Below are 24,916 nucleotides of genomic sequence, written 5' to 3'. Positions count from 1 at the left end.
GAGATTCAACATTCACTTTAGTACGAGAAGGGTGTACTATAAGTTTTCCTTTAGCACAAGACTCACAAATATAGTCTAAAGAAGAGGGGACATTGCTGCTTGGCATATTATGCCCAATTGAATTTAAGATTATCCGACGCATCATATTTTGCCCAGGATGACCCAATCGCTCATGCCATAATTTAAATGAATTTGGGTCTTTAAATTTTAAACTCATCGCAACATGGTTAGTATTAGATCGGATATATGTGTAGTACAATCCTGGGGAGAAAGATGGAAGCTTCTCTACAACTTGCTTCCGACATCCAATTGACTGAGTCATGAGAAGATGTTCAGCACCATTCTCATTTTCGGTTTCAATATGAAAACCATTAGACCGAATATCTTTAAAACTAAGAAGGGTACTCATTTTCGGTTTCAATATGAAAACCATTAGACCGAATATCTTTAAAACTAAGAAGGGTACGTTTGGATTATGGATATAATAATGCATCATTGATGATTAATTTCGTACCCATAGGAAGTATTAGTGAAGCTCTGCCGGAGCTTACTATCAACACATTGTCGTTAGCAATGGTGGTTACACTTCCTTGTTTTTCAGTCAAAGTTTGGAAGAATTTTCTATCTTTTAGGATAGTATGTGTGGTAGCACTATCTACCAAGCACAAAACTGTCTCCTTCTCCATGGGTTGTACGCGAGGAAAGTTGTGCACTATTCTAAAAATTGAAAAATTCATATAAGCACAAAAACAAGGTAAAGACATAATAATTTAAATAAACCCATTTGAAATTAAAATTTTCTTAGGAAAAACATGTAAAATAAGCCTAGTGAGAATACAAACAACTAGAACAAGTCTTGAAAAACTAAAATAGACTAATAAAACATGCATAACATGATCACTCCTGGTCGCCAAAATCATCAAGCTCCATCTTCAATAAGTCATCATCGTCCATATTCATATCTCCCATCTTCAACAGATTATCATCATAATTGTCATCTTTCAGGGTCATGTTTGCTTCAGGCAAACTGGCATGATGTGTTTCACCATGTTTTGACTTCCCCTTTGAGTCCTTCAGCATTCTCTGATATGCCTCAACCAAATGTTTCGGTGTACGACATGTGCGAGACCAGTGGTCCTCACATCCACACCGATAACAAGCTTGTTTGTTATTTGTAACCTGTTGATGAGAGCTAGGCTTGTGTGAATAAGGTTTATCCTTGTTCTGACCCTTGTTACAGTCTTGAAGACTATTAGTATTGCGACGACCACGACCCCTACCACCACGATAAGACCCGCGACCATGTCCACGACCTCTACCACGTCCACGCCTATGAGTATTACTCTGATTTGTGGCATGTGCTTCAGGCACAGCTAGCGAACCAACTGGTCTAGCATTATGGTTGCGCATCAGAAGTTGGTTGTGTTTATCTGCAACTAGTAACGCAGAGATCAATTCAGAGTGTTTTGAATAGTTTTTTGGTCCTGTACTGCTGCTGGAGTACAAGATTACTTGCATGGAATGTAGAGAGGGTCTTTTCAATCAATTCAGCCTCTGTAATGTTCTGCTTACAGAGCTTCAGCTGTGAGACAATGCGGTGGAGGGTTGAATTGTATTCAGTTACGGATTTAAAATCCTGAAATCGCAAGTTTAACCAATCATACTGTGCTTGCGGAAGCATAATAGCCGTCTGTTGGTCAAAGCGATCCTTCAGGGATTGCCATAGAACAGCAGGATCTTTTTCAGTAAGGTACTCATTTTTCAGGTCTTTGTTGAGATGATGACGAAGAAAAATCAATGCCTTTGCCTTCTGGGCAGAGGTGCTCTGAGAAGCTGGAGCAATAGTGTTGCTTAAATCACAAGAATTCAGGTAGATTTCAACATCTAAAGCCCAAGTCAAGTAATTGCTGCCATCAACGGCAAGCTCAGCAAATTCCCTTTTGATGATGTCAGACATTGTTCAGAAATGCTATAATTATCAAAAGAAGATATATCAATCCACCAAATTTATAAAATATTGCACTATACAAAGTGTGCATACAAACAGAAGTGAATAAACAAATCATTAGTTACAATGCATGCCGCTTCATTTTTGCTAAAGCCGAATATTCATTCACTTTACAGAATTTACTATAGAGTTCAAAAAGCTTGCTGTGATTGTGCATAAGATTGTGTAACGTACTCGTTTAAATAAAGCTACATCATACTTAATACATATCTTATGTCGTTAATAGTAGTGCACGTTGACAATACATCAACGTTGTTAAAGTCATGTAGACAGAATTTAGATAGTGCTCAACATTAATGTACTATATAGTAGTTTATTTCAATTACTTGATTGCGCATTACTCATATCATAGTTTTGTTTGTTAAGAAAATTAATGTGTTACATATGTGCGTGAATGTGGTTCTACCTTTCTACATGGAGTGAATAGTCCCCAGTGACTGGATATATTACATGGTATCCTCCTTGAGGAGATAGGAGGCTTAATGCCAGATTTAATTATGAAGCAAACGGCTTTGTTGAAGTGAAAAGTAAAAATTAATTTAAGAATGTATATCAAGTAAACCAACCAATCTCCAGTGATTAATATGCAATATCATGACCATCAAGTGTGGAATGTGATTCAGAATATAAGTATCATGTACTGCACTGTCCAGGAAAACAAGAATAAAAGGGCAAAATGAATTAATTTCATAAAAGCATAATTTAAAAAAAAATGGAGATCATGACATTGGGAGCTTTTATAGCAATGGAAATCATTGCTCCACTCTTGAAGGTTTAGACATTATGTCTCTCAAGTTATACTATATTTGTAAACAATTAAATAACTGAATTACCAAAAAATTAATATTGTGTATCTCTGTTCCATACATTTTTACAGTCATTGTAGTATATTATATATATTGATTAAAGATACTAAAGTTTTCAAAAATACATCATACTACAGATTTCAACATCAAATAAACATAGTCAATATATCATCATCACATGGTTCCAAAGTAAATTGCATAACATACTGTTATAGAGGCATAATCGATAACGAAAACATGAAACTTTGTAAATAGACAAAGGTCAAATGTGTTATTACCTTGCAGAAGATATATATTGAAAAATCTATTACCACGAACCGATGATCACGAACCAGCTAGAGCCACTCGTGCTGATAACGTGTTGTAATATACTAAAGAAATGAAACGAAAAATGGACAAGAGACAAGAGAATAAGATAAATTGTAATTTTCATTTCATCTCATTTTTTTCATACATCCACCAATTTATAGATACATTGTGGAAAACAAAAAGACATTGGACTAATGAAAAGTCACCAATAAATATTCCACATTAATAAAGTAATGTACACATTCATTTTGTCTTTTAGGTTTCCACAAAATGACTTTTGGATTTCAACAAATTCTAATATTATTTATTTGTTGTTTGTAATAATATTTGACGTAAATAGTGTTCTACCTCCATTTAAAAAAAGAATTTCTAATCAAATCTAAGGAAACAAACAATACTAATTTTCCATCGAAATTAAAGTTGACTTGGACTAAACAAATACCAAATACGTTCTTTGTATTCTAGTCTTCCAGCTGCATTATTCCCTTCTTTCCTCTTCTCTTTGCTTGCTTTTTCTTTCCCTCTTTTTGATTAGCCTTTAGCTTTATTTTTCCCACTAAAATAGGCAAAGCTTAGTGTGGCGTGGATCTCGATGGGCTTTTATGTAACTGTATATAATCTCTGTTTAGTGATTCTTTTTATTTTTAGTTTATTTATTTACCGGGGGTAGATAGGAGTGCGTGATGTTGGGAAATACTTGAGGCTACGCTAAATCTCTAAAACAACAAAAAAAACGTAATATAGAGAAAAATACATCAATATTTAAGAGGTTCGGTAAACTTGCCTACGGCCTCGGGAACCACACAATTAATTTCTTATTAATTAAAAAAAATTACAATGCATGCAAGAGCAGATCTCAAACTTGAGATCTCCCAATAAATGTCAATTATCACTGTAGCTACAGTGATAATTACCTTCTTAAATACCCCTCTTTGATTTTCTCCTCAATAAATTCCCTTTTCTTAAACTAGTATAGTGCACGTGCGTTGCACGTGAAATTGTATTTGTTTCTTGTTCTAAATTTTTTAATTATATAAGAACTTATCTAACACAAAGGATAATTAAAATTGTTATCCTTGTCATGTATAAATATATATTACAATGTTCACTCATAAATATAACTACAAATGAACCACCAATATAAAAAGGCCTAATCGAATTTAAATATCTTGACAAGTTTAATAGTAAATTTAACAAATAGTAAGAGTTAAAGTGTTTTAAAATTAGCATTGCATGAGAGTTTTTGAGAGAAATTATCATGTTTGCATGACTGAGGGTACTTGATGAGAGCTCCAAATTACTTCACACCACCAACGAATCAAGTAGTGTTAAGCCTCTACACAATCACTGACAAATCAAGCAAAATACGTAGCCAAAGGACGCCAATATCCTTTTTAGACTTCAGTTTCTTCAGAATGTAACTTCTTGTAACTATGCACCACTCGAGCATTATACTCCTAAGCACTGATGGTTCTGGAATCAGTACTAAAAGTACAATTTATAGAAACTTTAGGGTATTTAAGTAAATCTAGATACAACTGAGGGTCTATATATGCAAAATATGTGAAACCAGGGGCAAATTTAGATTCTTGAGTTGAGTTGTAGTTCCACCCCTACAAATTTATAAGCCCTAGTAACATTTATAAGCTTCCCCCTTTGCCCTCCATAAACTTTAAAAACTACACCATAACCTATATCAAAACTCATTTAAAGAATTCTTAGCAATAGTTAATTTAGGGGCAGTCGAAAAAGTTTAGAAAAATCTCAGTTACTCGATCATATAAAACCATATCAGAAATAAAAATAAGAACTAGTTTAAAACTAATAAATAATTTGCAACAAATTTTTATTAAAACAAAAGTAAAAACTCCCCAGAAAATGGACGTTGCCTTCACTTCGGATTCAGTTCCTCTCTAATTTGGTGGTAATTAGAGAGGATCCAATTATTCGAGTCATTAACTTTCATTCTAATTTCAATGGCTGATCATAGGCATCATTTGTAGAAATTAACATTTTATATTTTAAGGCAAGATTTTAGGCACAAGTTGTATAGATTGGAACTTTTGTTTTAATTATTCTTTTTCCTTTTTCACTATTGTCATATTGGTTTTCACAATAGGGGATTTTAATAGAAAAGTGGTTTTCAAAATAATAGCAAAAATCCTATGTGCCGCAATTTCATACATTGAAATCCAAATATAGGATAAATATTGAGATTATTAGAGAAGATCTAGATCCCTTAATTGGAGAGGAGTCGAACCTCTACTCTAATTCTCATTTAATTGGAGAGAATTCGGATTCCCTCTCTTAGAGAGCTCGGAATCCTTAATAGTTTCTTTCTAGCTTGTAATGACCGTAAAATTTTGATACTAGTTAAAATAAATTTTTATATTTTAAAATATTTAATTATAATTTTTAAAAGAGTATTTGTATTTTTCTCGATTTTCTAGAAATTTTCTACGATTAAAAGTCTAAGTTTTATATTTATTTAAATGGTTTTGATATTTATAAATTAATTTAGTGCAATAAAAATTTCTGGAATTTATCTGTTGCGTTATCGATACTGTTACATGTCATTTTGAATAATACGTTGTATTATTTTTATTATTACATATATTTTCGTATAATACGTTGTATTATTAATTACGTATTATCTGTATAATTTGCTGTATTATTTCTACTGTTACATATTATCTGTCGTATTAGTTTAACATGTACGTTTTACTGTGTATATAATTATCCTATAATTGTTTGATTTTAAATATAAGTAAATATATTTTATTTATTAATGATTCTTATTTAATTGTACAATATGTGAATATTTCGACTATTTCGTATCAACTGTTGTATTAGCACAACATGTACGTTTTTATTTGTAGATAATTATTCCGTAATTGGTTTAATATTTTAATACCCGTAACTATTTATTTAATTATTTTTATTTAAATACCTGAACCCATTTGAAAATAATCCAAAGTTGTTGCTCCCCGTCAAACCCCCAACAACCATCCCTCTCATCACGTTTTCTCTCTCCTCATTTTTCCAAGAAGACGGTTGTCCACGCGCATTCTCACTCAATATTTTATTTTATTATTTTAATTTTTTATTCAAAATTTTTCTATTTAAACCATGCCCCAACACTCCTCTCGTACACACCTCTCTCTCTCTCTCTCTCCTCCATTTCCTAACGTGCGCAATTTCCATAAAAACTCAACACAGCTTTCTCTCTCTCTCATCTCGAGGCTCGAGCTCGAGCTCGCCGCCCACGCTCTCACTCTGACCTCATAGCCTAGCTCCGCTATACCCTTAACGCTCCGGCCACCCGAATCTCGCGACCGCCCGCCTAGCTCAGCGCCGACCGAGCGCCACCCGGCGCAAGCCACCCACCGAGCCGACGCCCCCGACAGCCCGGACCGGCCAGCCTCCCTCTTCACCGCTCACACTCACTGCCGACCGCGACGCCGCTGCTCAACGGGGAGCCGCTCTTTCATTCGGACTCATGTCATTGCGTTTCGATTTGGAGCTCAGTCCAACCCGACCTCTGGCCACGCCGGTTCAGCTGCTCACACAGCCTCTCGCTATCGTCGCTTGCGGTTGGATGGGACGCCCTGTCCCTTCCCCCGAGCTCCGACGCCGGCCTCCAGCTCGCCGCTGCTGTGTGTCCGCCAGTTCGCGCGGCTCAACTCCTCACGTCACTGCCATCCCAAGCTGACGACTGAGCTTTCCCGGCCTTCATCTCACCGCCACTGCTGCCTGTAACAGTTTTCATCGTCCGTCCCCTCCGAGGCTCAACTCTGGCTCCGATCTCGGCGTCTCTAGCGCTCGTCGATCGCGCGACGACCAACGTCCCCCGACAGCGAGGCCGCTACCTCGCCGCTCCTATCCCGAAACCCGACAGCTCCCTCGCCTACGCGCGTCGACGACTCAACTGCCACCATCCGCGCACCATCTATTCGATCGTATGCCGACGCACACCTAGTTTCAGAACCGCCATCCGCTACGTCGCCTCGATCGCCACACTCCACGTCCGCATCGACATCATAGCCTCATCATCAGACCCCACGGTCTCGTAGGCAAGATCTCGATACTCTTTTGACTAATCATTCAATTCTTAGATCCGCTCTGAATTAATTAGTTGCTTGCAAGATCCCTATTCTTGCTTAGTACAATTTTAGATTGATCACAAAATAATTATGCATACGAACTCGTTACCCGAATAATTACTCGTTAAGAACTATCATGAACATATTGGACTGAGAACTATAACGTATAGAACTGTTGTGACGAAATGGACTGTGGACAATAACGTATGACCATTCACGTTATAATACATATACTGTGATGACCTGCACGGATTTATTTGACGAATGATATTAAAAATAATATTGTGATAATAGATACTATAAAGATAAAATAAAATAAAATTATTTTAGATTAATTTATAATTTTAAAGAATTTATTAACAAAATAATCAATTTAAAATAATTATTATTTTGGTGAAAAATCATTTTAGAGTATGCTCATGTCATATTGATACTCGTAATTATATTCTGTCATATGATTACTCATTTGATTCGTGCAATTGACTGATATCATATCTTTATCGTACTCGCTTATGCACTAGCTTAGAATCTCGTGCAGGTTTGCTTTGCAAATTCGCTGCCGGTAAATATATTATTATTTGCGGCTTTGTATAAATAATCGTCGGTCGTGTATATTATTGATGGACTTGTATTGTAATCGTTGACTCATTTGTGGTTGTGTATCATTGTGGTGGATGACCTTCGTGCCTATGTATTTGTTTCATTTCTGTGTTGGCTATACGCCTTGATTTTCCTCCAAATTGTGGAGATGAACCGACTATATCCTTGTAGGCAATTTTGCCGTTTTCACTAAAATAGGGAAGGGAGATTAACGCCCTGATTTATTAACAACCCCGATTTGACCTCCTCTATAGCTAGGATGATTCGTTTGGTCTCTTTCTTTCATTCTATTGCTCCGTTATTCAAAATTAGACCCGAAGTAGCTTTCTCGTTTCCTGCGTCGACCTACCTTCAATTGAACTAAACCTGAGTTTTCTTCTCTGTTGACGTTGTAGGATTCCTCTTTTGTGACGTCATTGTACTTGTGATTATTTTCTATATTTCATTTTCTTGGATCGCTTCCTCGTGTAGCGTGTATATCTCATTTTCGATTGATATGAGTCGTTTTCCTTATTTTCTGCATTGACCTATCGATCGTCGAATTTGATTTTAGGATTTCTCACATTATCTTTATTTCATATTATATATATATTGTAATGAATCATTCTTTTAATTATGTGATATGCCTTGATATTATCGTACATGATCATTCTAGTTGCATTTATTACTCTTTGTTATGCTTGAGAACCGTTAGAAATTCATGACTAGTGTGGCCTGGTGTGTCCTGTTTAAGACTTAGAAACTTATGCGTATAGAAAACAAGAGAGTTGGGATGGGGAAGTTAATGTTCATGTGATCGGATAAGGCTGTTGATGTATCTTCCAGGCTCGCGTCAGTGGTTGGTGTCGCCACCGGGGTTGGTTTGTAGGGCTAAAGTGAAGTGTGTACATCACTTTAGTCAGTGAAATCGTTTCGTCACCCGAGTTTTGCTTGAGTTCGGACCAGGCAGAAAACGGTTTACGTGTAGTCCTCTGGCCGCATGTGTAGCGGGATTGGATGCACGTAGGGGATTTGTGAACAGTGGGTATCTGATGACAGGAGCGTTGACTCTGTGTGAGATGTGACCGGTGACCTGTTATAGAATGGTTAGTTACATGACCTCGTTTCTTGGCTAGGTATGATTTCTTGTGAGATGTAGGCCAGTTGTGTTTCTTTTCATACATAGATCAGGATTAATATTTAATTATCTATAATTTGAGACATATGGTCTATACATGAGGGTTTCCTTGTTTGGATTATTTCGGTCGACGTACTACGTACGTCTCTTGTTGTAGATTTTTAAGTATTAATTCCATCTAGTTGTATGATCTTGTTAGTTGGATGATTGTTCTGATCGCTAGTTGCATGATCGAGTATTAATTCCATCTAGTTGTATGATCTTGTTAGTTGGATGATTGTTCTGATCGCTAGTTGCATGATCGACTTGTTACTTGATTGATTTTGTGGAATTTCCAGTTGCACGTTCTTTTGTCGTTTCTATTATCGTATCGATTTTCGCTTTAGATTTTCGTTCGTTCTTTTCTTTTGTGGGGTCTTGCCGTGTGTCATGCACCCTGACGTACACCTGTTTTCTCTGGTGTACGTCAAATTTAGATGATGGACAGGTTCAGTTCGGAGTCGTACAGGAGCCAGAGGATTCCCCGCAGGAGTGCTCTGCAGACCGAGCAGAAGAAGCCGAAGTTTAGTTATTGGTCCTCCATTTACTTTTGTAGCACCTTCCATTCTGTTAATCGATGTATTTTATATTTTTTTAGCATTTCTTTCAGATAGTCTTGTATAAGGGCATGTTGACCCGAATATTATGCCTGGGATGATATTCAGTTGTGATATGTATATTTTCTGTTCTGAGTTGTTTATTATATTCTCGCTACTGTGATCGGGGACCTGTACCTTCATTTGTATTTCTTGACGCTTAGCGTATTAGATTGAGAAGACGGGGTCTAGCACTTATCTCTCCTCAGTCTAATACGTCGCGGGCTTGCTCGCGTCCCGATTCCCTGGTATTTTGGGAAGCGGGGCGTGACATAGCTTCTACGTACTATATATTGACATAGGTGTGTATATAAAAATATACATACATTGATATGTGGCAAGAAATGAGAGAAAAAATACATAAAAAATAGAGAATGAAGAATTAAAGATTTTGACCTGCTTGGATACCTCCAAAGCTAGTGCCTTCCTTCCGACCTTACTTTTTCGGCAGCTGCGCCCATTTATCGATAAAATTAAACTTATTTACTGGATTCCAATAATCATACTAAACCAAGAAATGAGATTTTTTTTCTAATAAACATTCACTCAAGAAAAAAGGATAAATTTTACCTCTTGGGTGAATCAATAGAGCTTCATGGTACGTTGATCGAAAATCTTAATTTGGTATAAGAATCTCGAATATCTTGCCTCCCTTTGACAACTAAGTTTTTATAAACTAAAATATCAATATGTGCGTTATATTATGCATCTTTATTCTATTTACATGTTATTGGAAAAACATGTATGTATTTATTATTTTTAACAATAAGTTGTTATAAACTGAAAGAATTATAATGCACACTCATATATATTGATTACGGAGTAAATGCCTGCAAAAGAATCTGAACGCCTTGTTGCCTTAGGTTTTTTTACGCTTACTCATGATATACTTGATATATTATAAATAATTGTTAACATATTGCTAAGTATTTATTAGTTTATTATTAAATGTTTAATATTCCTATTAATCTAATTATAAATATTTATTTTTTATTATCATTTTTTAGTACATGTTAATAGATATTATTATATTGAGTTATTATTATATAATAATAGAGAAGGAGTTTAATTCAATTAAGTGAATGTAAATTGGAGGTGTATTTATTACATTTAATTTAATTGGTGGTTATGATAGGAAATGATCCTAGAGACTTTAGGGATATGAATGGTTAGAGTTTAATTTATAGTTAGTAGTGCTATTAAATTGATGATGATATTTAATTGGTAGTTACGATAAGAATTTGAAGCTATTGCATAGTAGGCTATGTTATTACATAGTATTACTATTATTACTACTACGTAGTGTTATTATAATGAGTTACTATTATATAATAATAGAGAAGGAGTTTAATTGAATTAATTTTCTAATGGTAGTGAATGCAAATTGGAGGTGTATTTATTACATTTAATTTAATTGGTGGTTATGATAGGAAATGATCCTAGAGACTTTAGGGATATGAATGGTTAGAGTTTAATTTATAGTTAGTAGTGCTATTAAATTGATGATGATATTTAATTGGTAGTTACGATAAGAATTTGAAGCTATTGCATAGTAGGCTATGTTATTACATAGTATTACTATTATTACTACTTACGATAAGAATTTGAAGCTATTGCATAGTAGGCTATGTTATTACATAGTATTACTATTATTACTACTACGTAGTGTTATTATAATGAGTTACTATTATATAATAATAGAGAAGGAGTTTAATTGAAATAATTTCCTAATGGTAGTGAATACAAATTAGATGTGTATTTATTACATTTAATTTAATTGGTAGTTATGAAAAAGATTTGAAGCGGTATGGTTTATGTATGTATGTGTTTTATGTATTCATATATATATTTTTATGTATGCATGTATATGTTTTAGCATGACTTGAAGGGTATTTTCGAAAGAAATGTTTTAACATAGCAACACACTTTTATAATAATATTACTTCCTCAAAATCACGTGAGCTGAAGGAGAAAGAGGAGAGAGAGAGAGAACTGTTGCCGTTGGAAGAGAAAAACACGAGGATGAGGAGGAGAAGCACCCAAGATCTCAGGCTTGGGTTCCTTTTATAGGTGAACCCTAGCGCCAGGCTGGCGACAGGCTGTCGCCAGCCATGCGAGCTCTCGAGCTCGCCTATGGGCCCCCAACCTCGCCTACAAGGAGCCTCAACCTTGCCTGTAGCAAGTCGCCTCGAGCTCGCCTACAGCCTCGCACGAGCTCACCTGGAGGTTGCCTGACGAAATCAACCGCCACAAGCTCGCCTGATCTGCATCGACGATGCCTGAGCTCGAGCTCGATCTGACCTCACCGACTAGAGCTCGCCCTCGCCTGAATCGAGGTTTGGTCTTCATACCCAAATCCAACAATCTCCCATTTGGAGACCAAACCGCCGTCAGCAGGCTATCTCAATAAGTACTTACTCTTGTGTGGCTCTGCCATCATCACCTATGCATGAAGGCCAACAAAAATTGTGCACAACTCCAGTTTCTGAATGGTCACCGTATTTGTTAACATATCTGTTGGATTCTTACTTTCTGGAATCTTCTCCAGTTTTAATACGTTATCTTCCAAGAGTGATCTGATGAAGTGGTACTGAAGCCCAATATGCTTCGTTCTAGAATAAAATGTGGAATTCTTAGCCAAGTGTATCACACTCTGACTATCACTGTGCAAGACATTCCTCTCCTGTTTGAATCCCAGCTCTGTTAGCAAACCTTAAAGCCATATCATCTTTTTACTGGTTTCAGCCACTGCTACATACTCAGCTTTTGTAGTGGATAGAGTGACAATCTTCTGAATCTATGGCATCCAACTAACAGCTGTAGTTCCGACAATGAATACATAGTCGGTGGTGCTTCTTCGGTGATCGACTTCACCTCCAAAGTCTACATCTACGTACCCTTGCACTTCCACTTCCCCCTTACCAAAGTACATACACTTATGTGTGGTGCATTGTAGATACCTCAGAATCCACTTGACTGCTTCCCAATAAGCTTTTCCTAGATTCGACATGAACCGACTGACCACTCCCACTACATGGCCAATGTCTGGTCTTGTACAGACCTTTGTGTACATCAAGCTTCCAATGGCTGAGGCGTAAGGAAACTTAGCCATACTCTCTTTCTCTTCTTCTGACTAAGGAGACTAATCCTTTGATAGGAGAAAATGGCTGGCCAAGGGTGTGCTCACTGACTTGGCGTCACCCATATTGAATCTCTGCAAAACACGATTGATGTACTCCGTCTGAGATAACTTCAAGAGACCTCTCTTCTTATCTCTCGTGATTTGCATTCCAATGATATTCTTTGCTGGACCCAAGTCTTTCATGTCAAACTCCTTTGACAACTACTGCTTCAAACTCCTGATATCCTCCATATTTGTACCTGTAACCAACATATCATTAACATACAATAGTAAGATGATATAACTGGACTAATATCTATTGAAGTAGCAACAGTGGTCGACATTGCACTTCCGGAAGCCTTCCTTGTGCATGAAGCAGTCAAACTTCATGTACCACTGTCTTGGGGCTTGTTTCAGACCATACAAGCTCTTCTTGAGTCTGCACACCAGGTTCTTCTTCTTTTCTTCTAGAAACCCTTCTAGTTGGTGCATGTATATCTCCTCTTCTAGATCTCTGTGAAGAAACATCATCTTCACGTCTAACTGCTTGAGATGAAGATCTTCAATAGCTACAATACTCATCACTATCCTGATAGTATTGAGCCTCACAACAGGAGCAAAAATATCAGTTTAGTCAATTCCTTCCTTCTGCTAGAATCCTATGACAACTAGCCAGGATTTATATCTTCTAGAGCCATCCTGCTCCTCTTTCACCCAGTACACCCATTTGTTGTGGAGTGCCTTCTTACCCGTGGACAACTCAGCTAGTTCCCACGTCTAGTTAGAGATGAGAGACTTCATCTCATCTTTCATGACAAGCTCTCACTTGCTCGTATCTCCACTCTGACAAACTTCATCAAAACTTTCAGGCTCCTATCCATCTATCAACAATAGATAGTTCATATATCTCATGTTTGGCACAGGAGGCAGAAAAGATCTTCTCAATATTAAAGCTGGTGCGTCGGGCTCCCACGGACCGTCTTGTCCAACAGACTCTTCTAGCTGAGGACATGCTGCATTTGGTTCTTTCGAGAGGTTTCCTAGAACATCATCTGCATCTACAAATGTTGACTCGTTCTCCTCTGAGTCAAAGACATCTGTCTTGTGCATGTCCTTGTACATCACCTTCTCGTTGAATATCACATCTCTGCTGCGGATCACTTTCTTATTTTTGTTGTCCCAAATGTGGTAGCCGAACTCATCTTCACCATAGCCGATGAAAGTACATTTCTTGGACTTGGGATCAAGCTTATTCTTTCCTTGATTGCTGATGTGCACATAGGCTACACAACCGAAAACTCTCAAATGTGATAGTTTAATTTCTTTTCCGCACCATACCTCTTCTGGTATTCTATGCTCCAATAGAACCGATGGTCCTCGGTTAATCAAGTAAGCTATTGTGTTGACTGTTTCTGCCCAGAACTGTTTCGATAGGCCTGACTGTATCTTAATGTTCCTGACTCTCTCTGTTAACGTTCTGTTCATACGCTCAGCCACACCATTGTGCTGAGGCGTGCCGGACACGGTTCTCTCCATTATGATCCCATGCTCATAGCAGAACTTCTTGAATCTGGTGTCTTCATACTCACCACCATTGTCGATTCTGAGCTTCTTTATTCTCAGACCGGTCTCATTCTCGATCATGACTTTCTATCTCCTGAAAGCCTCAAATATTTCTGACTTATGTTTCAGAAAGTAGACCCACACTTTTTGAGAGTGATCATCGATAAAAATCACGAAGTAGTGTTTTTCACTAATGGACGCGGTGGTTGTTGGTCCCTAAACATCTGAGTGAACGACTCTAGCTTCTCCCTCCTAGGGGTTCTGCCACTTGTTTGAAAGCTGACTCTCTTCTGCTTTCCAAGTATGCATTCTTCACACATGTCCATCTCCATTGATTTTAGACCTGGGAGTTTTCTCTTTGTGTGCATAATCTTCATCCCATTTTTACTCATATGCGCCTTTTGAGATCTTCCAATCATCTCCATGGAAGGTCGTAGTGTATCCTTCGCTAGCCAACTGGCCTACGGATATTAAGTTCTTTCTCAGATCGAGAATATGCCTGACATCCTTCAGCTCCCATACTGATCCATTCAACTTAATTTTTACTACACCTTTGCCCACAATAGCACACGATTGATCATCACCAAGGTATACATATCTAAGATTTTCGGGAACATACTTATCGAAGAATTCTTTCTGAGAAGTGGCATGAAACCGCTCTAGAGTCTAACACCCAAGACTCTTCCTTTCTCTCCAAAGAACATATCAATGCATCGTCTCCTCCTGAGGTGGAAGTGACATATACCTTTGCCTTCACCTCCTTCTCCTTCTGTGCAATCTTGCACTGATCCTTGTAGTGTCCCGTTTTTCCACAAATCTAACACTCGATAGCCTTCGAATTGTTGCTTGGATTCCTGGATTTGGACCTCCTGTCATTTGATCTACCTCTGAAGTTTGATTTGCCTCGTCCGTTTCCTCTGGTCTGAAAGATGTTGCTTGTATGTAATACTGAAGATGTTGTAGCTTCACCTAAATCTCTCCATCGGATCTCCTCACTGAGAACCAGATCAGCTACTCACAGCCGTGATTGTAGCGTTCCAGCTTTCTGGTAGGGAAGACAAAAATATCAATGCTCGAACTTCCTCATCAAACTCAATTTTAACTGAACTCAATTAGGTTGTGACCGTGTTGAGTTCATTGATGTGTTGTGCTACTGACGCACCTTCCGCCATTCTCAGATTGAATAACTGTCTTATCAAATGAACTTTATTCGCGGCTGATGGCTTCTCATACATATTTGAGAGTGCTGCCATAAGACCTGCTGCGGTATTCTCCTTCGTAATATTGAACGCAACATTAAGAGTTAACGTCAATTTGATAACTCTAAGGGCTTGCTTGTCTAGAAGGTTTCACTCATCTTCCTTCAATCCGACTTCTTCCCCGAGAGGGGTTGATATAGATTTTTCTAATACAAGTAATCATCTATCTGTATTTTTCAGAATCTGAAATATGTTCCATCAAACTTCTCTAATCTCACTTTTCCTTCATCTGCGGCCATCGCTCCCACTTGAATCTGACTTCCTCTAGATTGTTTCAAGCTCTGATATCAGTTGTTGGGAAATATCCGGGGCTACACTAAACCCCTAAAACAGTAAAAAACACAGTATAAAGAAAAATACACCAAGATTTACGAGGTTCAACAAAGTTTCTTACGTCCTCAGGAGTCACACAATTAATTTCTTATTAATTAACAAGAAATTAAAATGCAAGACAAGATCTCTCAATAAATGACAATTATCACTGTAGCTACAGTGATAATTTCCTTCTTAAATACCCCTCTTTGATTTACCCCTCAATAAATCCCCTTTTCTTTAATTCCTTCCTCAAAATCACGTGAGTTGAAGTAGAAAGAGGAGAGAGAGAGAGAGAGAGAGAGAGAGAGAACCGCCGCCGTTGGAAGAGAAAAACGCGACGAGGAGGAGGAGAAGCGCCCAAGATCTCGGGCTTGGGTTCCTTTTATAGGTGAACCCTAGCACCGGGTTAGCGACATGCTGTCACCAGCCTCGCATGCAAGGAGCCTCAACCTCGCATGCAAGGAGCTCTCCTGCATGCCCCCAACCTCGCATGCAAGGAGCCTCAACCTTGCCTGCATCAAGTCGCCTCGAGCTCGCCTGCAGCCCCGCACGAGCTTTCCTGGAGGTTGCCTTGAGGTCACCTGACGACCGCCACGAGCTCGCCTGATCTGCGTCGACGTCGCCTGGGCTCGAGCTCGATCTGACCTCACCGACTGGAGCTTGCCCTCGCCTGAATCGAGGTTTGGTCTTCACACCCAAATCCAACACGTGAGCATAATAAGCATAATAATGGATGTCGTCTTGGTCTTGGCTCCAGTTACCTTCAAGTTTTCATTGGCTTTGGGGGTTTTCAGGCTAATTCAAGTTTAATAATGTGAACAATTATGAAAAAGGAGTTTGAACATTCCAAAGGCTGATCCTTTTAGAGGGGTACCAAATTTAATTTGTTGACTATAATGGTTTTATGAATATATATATTGTAAATTGCAAGAAGGAAAAAAGCACTATTGGAATTGGATTAGTCTTAGATTTAGAAACTTTAATCATCTATCTGCATTTTTCTTTTAGCCGCCAGTCAGATTTTAATGGATTTCTTAAGAGTTACCTCTCTCACATTAAAAACTCAAAAACTTTCGTAAAGAATTAAAATACGTTGGAATTCATTAACGAGTGTCCTTGAGGAACTCGTGAAGCAATAAGGGGCTGTTTGGATCCCTTTTTTTGGATCGATAAAAGGGAAGAAAGCTGTCAAAATGTTAGCTTTTTGACAGTTTTCCTCCTTGCTTTCCCTTTCCAAAAACAGGAACCAAACAACCCCTAAAGAGATACACACGGAAAGGTGAAGAAGACTGGGGCCCAATATATTTACTCCCCAGTATTTTTGTCTTTATTGCTTATATATACGAGGAAAGCAAGCCCAGATATCAGATAGGATTATAGGAACATTTATACACGCGCTTGTATGGATATTGACGGGGGAAGAAAGGAAACAAAAGCGAGGAAACGTTTTTTCCTTTGTGCCCCTTCACTGAAAAAAATAATCAATTAAAGATCTCTTAAGCGGAATTAAAAATATGGTCAATTTTGCATTTCAGTTAAAAAAAGGCCAAAGAGATCACATGTAAAAAGGCAACAACTCCCCTTTCGGAGCTTACCTTCTGAACTTTTCAGCTTGAGGGAAGTTTTCAACATTGAATTTGGAAGGCGACAAGATTAATTGTCCAATTTCTGACAAAATTAATCTAACATAACACTAATAGGTAATAATAAGCTCCATAGATGGAGAAAGTATCCATGGTTCATAACATTACATATGCACTCAAAAGGCGTCAAAACGTTAGATTTGATCGTTGATTTGAATGGCTATTTGACTATTACTACGAAGTAGAAACATTCTGTCAACAAACGGAAATGTGGTACTACTCCAATTACATCCTCCTAAAGTATCAATTTGTCTAATTTCCCCCCTTAAATTATGTGCATAGGCTCAACATTGTAATTTTCTTACCTCACAGACAAATATTTAATAAAATAATGGCATGACAGATTTTTAATCCATTTCTTGCATTTTCCACAATTCAAAACATGATCTTGAATTCCTAAAAATAAAAAGATAAAAAAGTAAAAAAAAAAATTGGGGAGAAGCAGTTGAGTTTTTTTTTAAGAAAAAATGATATAGGATAATAAAAATCCATGGAGATATGCAATAAATACTGTCATGTTATTTGTTAAATATTTGATTGCTCGCTCATAAAGTGACCACACTAGATCTGGAAACATAATTTAAGAAAGAAAATGGATAAATTGGTACCTTAAGGAAAAAGTTGAGAGCTCATCAGTACTTGAGGGAAGTTGGTCATTATTCCTTTTTCAAAATTGCATCATTTTATTGCAAACTAGCTATGACTACAACGTTTGCTTTTGCCTTTTCAACTCAACCAGACAACTACTAAGTTTCTCACATTATTTGCCTTCGCAAATTTATTTCCTCTCAACTAATCAACGGTATTGTTCTATGAGGTATCTTGCAATTTTCTTTTTTTCAATTTTCTTTTTCGAAGGCTGAAATATGTGACCCAACTAAACTGGCTAATTAGAACGATATTAATTAAAAAACTATTAAATAAATAATTAAAAAGTTTTTTTTGAAAGAACAACAACACAGAAGTTCCCTATTTTCTTCATACGGACCAGATGAGGATTTTTCCACGCATCAAATCAATTTACTTCGATGACTCCCAAGTTAATGGTCTAGTCAGGCTAATCCCCTTTCAGTTTGTCCTTCCAAATAGAGTTTAGCCCATTGATCCCTATACAGTCTACAATTCACTTTAGGGGGTTAGTCAAATAGAGCTCAAAATTAGAACTGGGATAGTTTGTGTAACAATATTTTATAGTGTTAGTCCATTAGAACTAGAACTAGGATAAAATTCTACATTGTTAGTCAACAAGAACTAGATAAAAAGTAAAGCTGAGATATTTGTAAAAAATTATCTCACTTTTGTCAAATTTATATAGAAAACAAAGAGTTCTAGTCTCTCAAATTGCCCCAAGTTTTAAGCTAGAACTACATGGTAAAAAACTAGAACTTTATTATTTACTTTTTTGTTCATATTTCATTTCTCTGTCATCTTCAAACCACACCATAAAATTGGATCACATCTCTTCTTATCATTCCCTTCTATTTAATGTTATTTTTACTTTTTATTAAATATTTGAATTGTATAATTAACTTAAATTTAAAAATTACAAACTTCATGTTTTATTAAAAATTAATTAAAATTGAGAGATGATGGAATGATGTCTAGTAGATCAAAAAAGAAAGAGAAAAAAGAAAAAACTATTTTTTAATTTATATTACAATAATAATTCCAAAAAAATCAAAAAGTTAATTTTATAATCTATCTAATAGTTCTTCAAGATTAATTAATACTAAAATAATAATAATAATAAGTTTTAAAATGTATAAATAGTAGTATGATCATCAAAATACATGACTTATATGCTTATTGATTTCTGAAAATTATCCTTAATTATACTAACAATTGTCCCACTAAAATATCATGTTTTAAAATATCACTCCTAATTATCCCATTAAAATATCCCATATTAAAAAATTATCCCATAATAAAAATTGTTCCATTTCTATCAAAAATTTTCTAGCTGACTAACACCCCCTTATGGGTTTCCCCCCCCTCCAAAAATCCAACTTTAAAATAGGGCCACTTCACACAAATTACGTTTCATTTTCGTATACGTAAATAATCTTTAAAATGTGTTTTTGTCCCAATCAACTACCTCCTACTCAAATCTTCACTAAAAAATAAAAAATAACACTAACAAATGCATGTTTTAAAGTACATGACTTGTATCATAACTAGACTTAAACATTAACAAAGTGAGTCACATGTCTTGAATGTGAGCTTTTTAAAGGGTATTTTTGGGTTTTCAATGAAAATTTTGATGGAGGGTGGTTGATTGGAGCAAAAACCTAGTTTAAAAGTGGTTTACATATACAATGTGTTTGAATGGAGGTGAATCAATGGAAGTTAAAGTGAAATTTTTGTTTTCACCTCGTTTGGGAGTTTTTTTGAGGGGTTAGAGGACGAAATGAAAGGTTAAATTTGTATCCATTTTTCCCCCTCCAATTTGGGTGGTAGAGAAAGTAATGGAAACGGGTGTAAAATTTTACAATGTAATAAAACAACTATACCCTTTTTAGACTAAAATCTATGACCAAGATGCATTCACATTCAATGATATTTATGTAACTTTGACTATATTCACTTTACTTCCCTCCTCTTTATTAGAACTCCCAAACAATGTAAAACAAATTCACTTCCGTTCCCCTAACTAAACTTTCAAACAACATTTTATTTTATTTTACATCTATTCCTTACCTTTCCTTTCCATTATTTAACTTTCTGTCCCTTCCCTTAGTTAACTCCAAAACAAAACAATAAATTAAAAATAAGAGGTGGTTTCAATAAAATGACCCTATTTATAAGGTGGTTTCCATGAAAAAAAACCCTTTGCTAATTGATAGCCATTTCAAGTATGAATGGAATGTTATATTCATTTGCAAAATATTAACTTTCATGCATTTAAATAGATTAGAACAGACAATTATCATATTATATTATTCAACAACGTCAATTATTTTCTAAAAAAGAACTCACTTATTTTGACTAGTGGTTAATCATGGACAGACCTCCTTAATATCGCGGAACTGTAAAGAGACTCATTGTAGTTCTATTTGTGCTAATAGACCTTTTACAGTTCTACTTGTTGCTAATAGACCCATTGAATGTATTTTTATTAATTTTAAGGTCGTTAAAAATGTTTGAGGAGATGCCTATAGTTCTATTGGTGAGGATAAATAAACAATTGCGAATTTTTTTTACTTTAAAATAGTCCAAAGAGTTTACTAGGTGGGTGTATTTGCACTTGGGCCAATACTGCAGGGTGTCTATTTGCAACAAATGGAACTGCATAGAATCTATTCGCAATAAATAGAACCACGGTATATCTCTTTGTAATTTGATGATATTACAGAGGATCAGTTCGTGATTAACCCTTTAACTATTGACTTCACAAGTCAACTATTCGCAAGGAAAATGACTTCCATTATGCATGTAAATAGACTAGAACAGGCAATTATCAGAGACTATATTATTCAATCACGTCAATGATTTTCTGAAAAATAGCGCAATTATTTTAACTAATTGCCAGAACTCCAAAATCTCTATTTCAGTCAGTCAAGCATAGCCCCCAGCAGTTTAACGAATTTAGAAAATCTCTGCTCGGTCAGTCAAGCATGGACCCGCGAAGAAGAAAAATCCACAAGACTCCACCCAATCTCCTCTCTTCAAATTCAAGCTCTCTTCTTTCCCCAGTTTTCGTTCTATCATCCCAAGGTAAGAAAAGAGAGAAGCAGAAGCAAAAGCAAAAGCCAAGTCTTTAAAAAGACTCACCCGTGTAAACTCCCCTCTCCTCTTCCTCAATACGATCTGAAGCCAAAATTTACAGCAAAAGATCAAAAGGGTACAGTTCAAATTCAAGCAGCATGAAGAGGTATGCTTGCATTTCCCTCTTCCTTCAAGTTTTCTTAGTTTATGGGGATGATATGAGCATCATGTTCAATCTCTCTAAGAATCTCCCTCCATCATCAAACGGCAAGAATTGGAACACGACCAATCAAAAACCCTGTAATTGGACCGGTGTCAGTTGTAGCTCATCAACCCCTGTTCATGTAACTGGCCTCTCACTCTCAGGCTTTGGCCTTACAACTTCATCTACTGATAATTCCTCTGCTCTTGCTTTCTTCAAGCTTATTTGCGAGCTTAGCTCTCTTCAGTCTCTTAATCTTTCATTGAACTCCTTTTCTTTTATACCCTCCTCATCCTTCTTCTCAAATTGCAGCGGGCTTAGTCGATTGAAAACATTGGACCTGAGTGTTTATACCCTCCTCATCCTTCTTCTCAAATTGCAGCGGGCTTAGTCGATTGAAAACATTGGACCTGAGTGGTAATTCCATTGAAGGACTCATTCCTTTGTTTGTTGGTGTTGAGGAGTTGCTTCTGTCAGGAAATAAGTTCTCGGGGGAAATACCCAATTCCATATCTCAGTTAAAGAACCTCACCGCATTGGATCTCAGCACGAATAATCTATCTGGGTCTGTTCCAGATGAGATTGGGGAGCTCTCTAAGTTAGAAACTCTCATCCTTTCTTCGAACAATCTCACGGGGAAAATTCCAGAAAATCTTTCCTCAATCCGGAGATTGAGGCGGTTTGCTGCCAATCAAAATGGATTTACTGGCTTGATTCCTGATGGGCTCACTGGACATCTGAACTTTTTGGACCTCAGCTACAATTCTCTTGATGGGCGGATCCCGTTTGATTTCCTATCATCTCCTACTTTAGAGCACGTTGATTTGAGCTGGAATCACCTTGAAGGAGCTATCCCCGGAGACATTTCTCAAAGTCTTTTCAGGCTCCGGCTCGGGGGAAATAAGCTCACAGGGAAAGTTCCTTCATTGTTTCAGCAAAGGTCTAACCTGACCTATCTAGAGTTGGATACCAATCAATTGGATGGAGAAATCCCCTCAGAATTGGAAATTTGTCAGAAATTAACACTTCTAAATCTTGCCAGTAATCAGTTAAATGGTAGTTTACCAAAGGAATTGGCTAATCTTAGTCAGCTAGTGATCATGAAGCTTCAAAATAACAGTCTGAGCGGAGAGATTCCAACTGAATTTTCTAAGCTGGGGAACTTGATCACGTTGAATCTTAGCCAGAATTCCCTCAGTGGGGAAATGCCTTCATCGATTTCAAGCTTATCGCGTCTCTCTAACCTAAACCTGGCGGTTAATAGACTTTCTGGTCCAATACCGAGTAACATTAACGAGTTGAGCTATCTGATAGAACTACAGCTAGGTAACAATGAGCTTAAGCAATAACCGGTTAAGTGGACCGATACATCCACATTTGGGTTCTTTGGGGCAATTGGAGATTCTTGATCTCTCGAATAACAATTTCACAGGCGAGGTTCCAGTTTCTTTAACTCAAATGCAAAGCTTGACTCTACTTGTGATATCAAATAATGAGCTATCTGGAACTCTTCCAAATTTTCCTCATTTTGTTAATGTCACTTATTCTGGGAATAATGGCCTTGTAAAGCCAGTAGCAGTGCCTACCTCTCCAGAAGCAGTGCCTACCTCTCCAGAAGCAGTGCCTACTTCTCCAGAAGCAGTACCTACTTCTCCAGAGATGGAGCCAAATACGGTGTCAATTGTCGTTCTGATCGTTATTTTTCTTAGTGGATTCAGTATTGCCATATCACTGGCCATCATTGTTGAGGCAGTGATCTCAAGATGTTGTTGTCCAGCGAAAAATGCACGTAAAACTGATAAAAGGAAACGTTCTCAGCCTGCTCCTTCGAGCAAATTTGAAAGAATGAGGATCAGACACCAATTATATATTACAAACCCAAGAGAGACAGAGAACAGAGCAAGAACTTCTGGAATGTGAGTAAACATGAGAAAAAACATTTGTCTAGTACTAGGAGGTAGGTACCTGAGAGCTTACTGTATTTCTTGTCGGATGTAATGTTATGGATTTCATGCTTTACTCGTTCTGCAACGCTGAGCTACTCATTTGCCAAGCATAGCAAGAAGTATGGGCGTGACCCATGGCCACTAAATGCATGCCAAGGACATCCAACCGCTGGTGATAGTACACAAAATTACAAACTCTGATGATCCAAGTACTGATACAGCGATGTCTTTTAGTACGCATTTAATGACATGAACCGGGTCTAATTGGTATAATTCTCCTTTTAGGGGTACCAACTTTGACGATTATAATGGTTTACGGTTTATATTTCATGTTAATAAAAAAAAAGTAGTTATCACATATTAATCTGGACTATGGCCATACGTCTTTCTCATACCAGTTATCATAAATTAAATTTGAAATCTTTCATCCGGTAACTACAGGTCATTTACCGACAAAATCAGGTTTTTTAATTGATTTCTTAAGTCACTTTCATTACATAAAAAATCTAAAATTGTGACGGTCAATCATTTTATACTCTAGCATGTACCATAGGTTGCGAGGCACTTTCATAGATCTGTACATGGATTACATGCAACAATATCTTTTTTAGCCCATTTAAAATAAATTTTCGATGGATTTGAATATAGATTGTTTCAATACCAACATAAATCTTTTTTCCTATAATAAAAGTCCAAAGTTGCAATGAATTAGGAATAATGATCTCATAGTCTAGTAGAACTAATTAAAAACAATTTTATCTGATTTTCATACAGACACTCATAGACATAGATGAAGAAAACACCAATAAAGAATTTGTTTTCCTCTTCTTTTTTTTACCTTCTCTGGAGAAAAATAATCCCTGGGGCCTTATGACGCAATATGGAAGTGGATATACGCATTAGCACTTATCGCTTGAGTATATCGTCTATTTGGATTGTATCTCATGGGATTTCTGACAAAATTTTTAACTTTCACCAAAATCTGGAGGTTTGGGAAGTCATCAGTGCCACATAAGCATTTTCATGCTTTTCAAAGATGCAAACAAAGAAAAGTTGGAAAATATACCTGTAGACTCCACAATTTGTTGAACTTTCCAACTTTTTCCTTCAAAGTAAATGCAATCAAACAATGCCTTACCTTCTGAACTGAAAGTGGCACGAGCGCAAAGGCTACAACTCTTTTGCTGGAGTTATACCCTTCTGGACTCTTCAGCTAGAAGAAACTTTCAGCCTTGTATCTGGAAGATAACAAGCTTAATGGTTCAATCTCCAACAAATTGTTCAACAGAACTCTTTATTATTACTCCAATTAGGCAACGACAAGCTCACTGGACACTTGAGAATGTCAATCAGCTTACAAGGTTGTTTGGTTTGTTGCAAAAAGAAAATATAGCAAATGTTGGAGTAACAAATATTGCATGTTCGGATATCTGCATTCTTATTGTGGAAATTACATTCTCAATGTGAATTCAATGTTTTCTTTAGAAAACAATTGGTGTCAAAACTACATAATTTGGAATTGGAAAGATTATTTTTGCGAGGTGCAATTGCATCTTATTCCTAGTTTCCTCTTTGGGAAGTTTG

General features: G+C 36.8%; 3 protein-coding genes across 5 annotated transcripts in view; 1 reads left to right on the top strand and 2 right to left on the bottom strand.

Moving 5' to 3' along the window:
- On the bottom strand, positions 898-1,957 carry LOC109830840. The gene is made up of 2 exons (XM_020398201.1): positions 1,513-1,957; positions 898-1,430 (listed from the first exon to the last, which is right to left on the bottom strand). The coding sequence occupies exons 1-2, from the start codon at positions 1,955-1,957 to the stop codon at positions 898-900; spliced, it is 978 nt and encodes a 325-aa protein (XP_020253790.1).
- LOC109830839 (probably inactive leucine-rich repeat receptor-like protein kinase At2g25790) lies at positions 20,865-22,735 on the top strand. Its single transcript, XM_020398200.1, has 2 exons — positions 20,865-21,350; positions 21,769-22,735. Exons 1-2 carry the CDS (start codon positions 21,343-21,345, stop codon positions 22,733-22,735), a joined length of 975 nt encoding a protein of 324 aa, XP_020253789.1. The 5' UTR covers positions 20,865-21,342.
- Positions 23,832-24,916, bottom strand: part of LOC109830296 (acyl-coenzyme A thioesterase 13-like) — a 5,922-nt gene continuing 4,837 nt past the window's right edge. Inside the window, exons 4-5 of one of the 3 annotated variants that reach the window (XR_002244261.1) lie at positions 24,399-24,570; positions 23,832-24,314 (exon numbers count right to left, since the gene is read on the bottom strand). The gene's annotated coding sequence lies outside the window, so the exon portion shown is untranslated. Of the gene's footprint in view, positions 24,315-24,373; positions 24,571-24,916 lie in introns of those variants that run through there. The other 2 variants (XR_002244262.1, XR_002244260.1) reach the window with 2 other exon arrangements.

This window comes from Asparagus officinalis, chromosome 2, assembly GCF_001876935.1.
Source record: "Asparagus officinalis chromosome 2, Aspof.V1, whole genome shotgun sequence".
Lineage (NCBI taxonomy): Eukaryota > Viridiplantae > Streptophyta > Magnoliopsida > Asparagales > Asparagaceae > Asparagus > Asparagus officinalis.
Note: the sequence above shows the minus strand (reverse complement) of the source record. Positions and strands in the feature narration are given on the sequence as shown.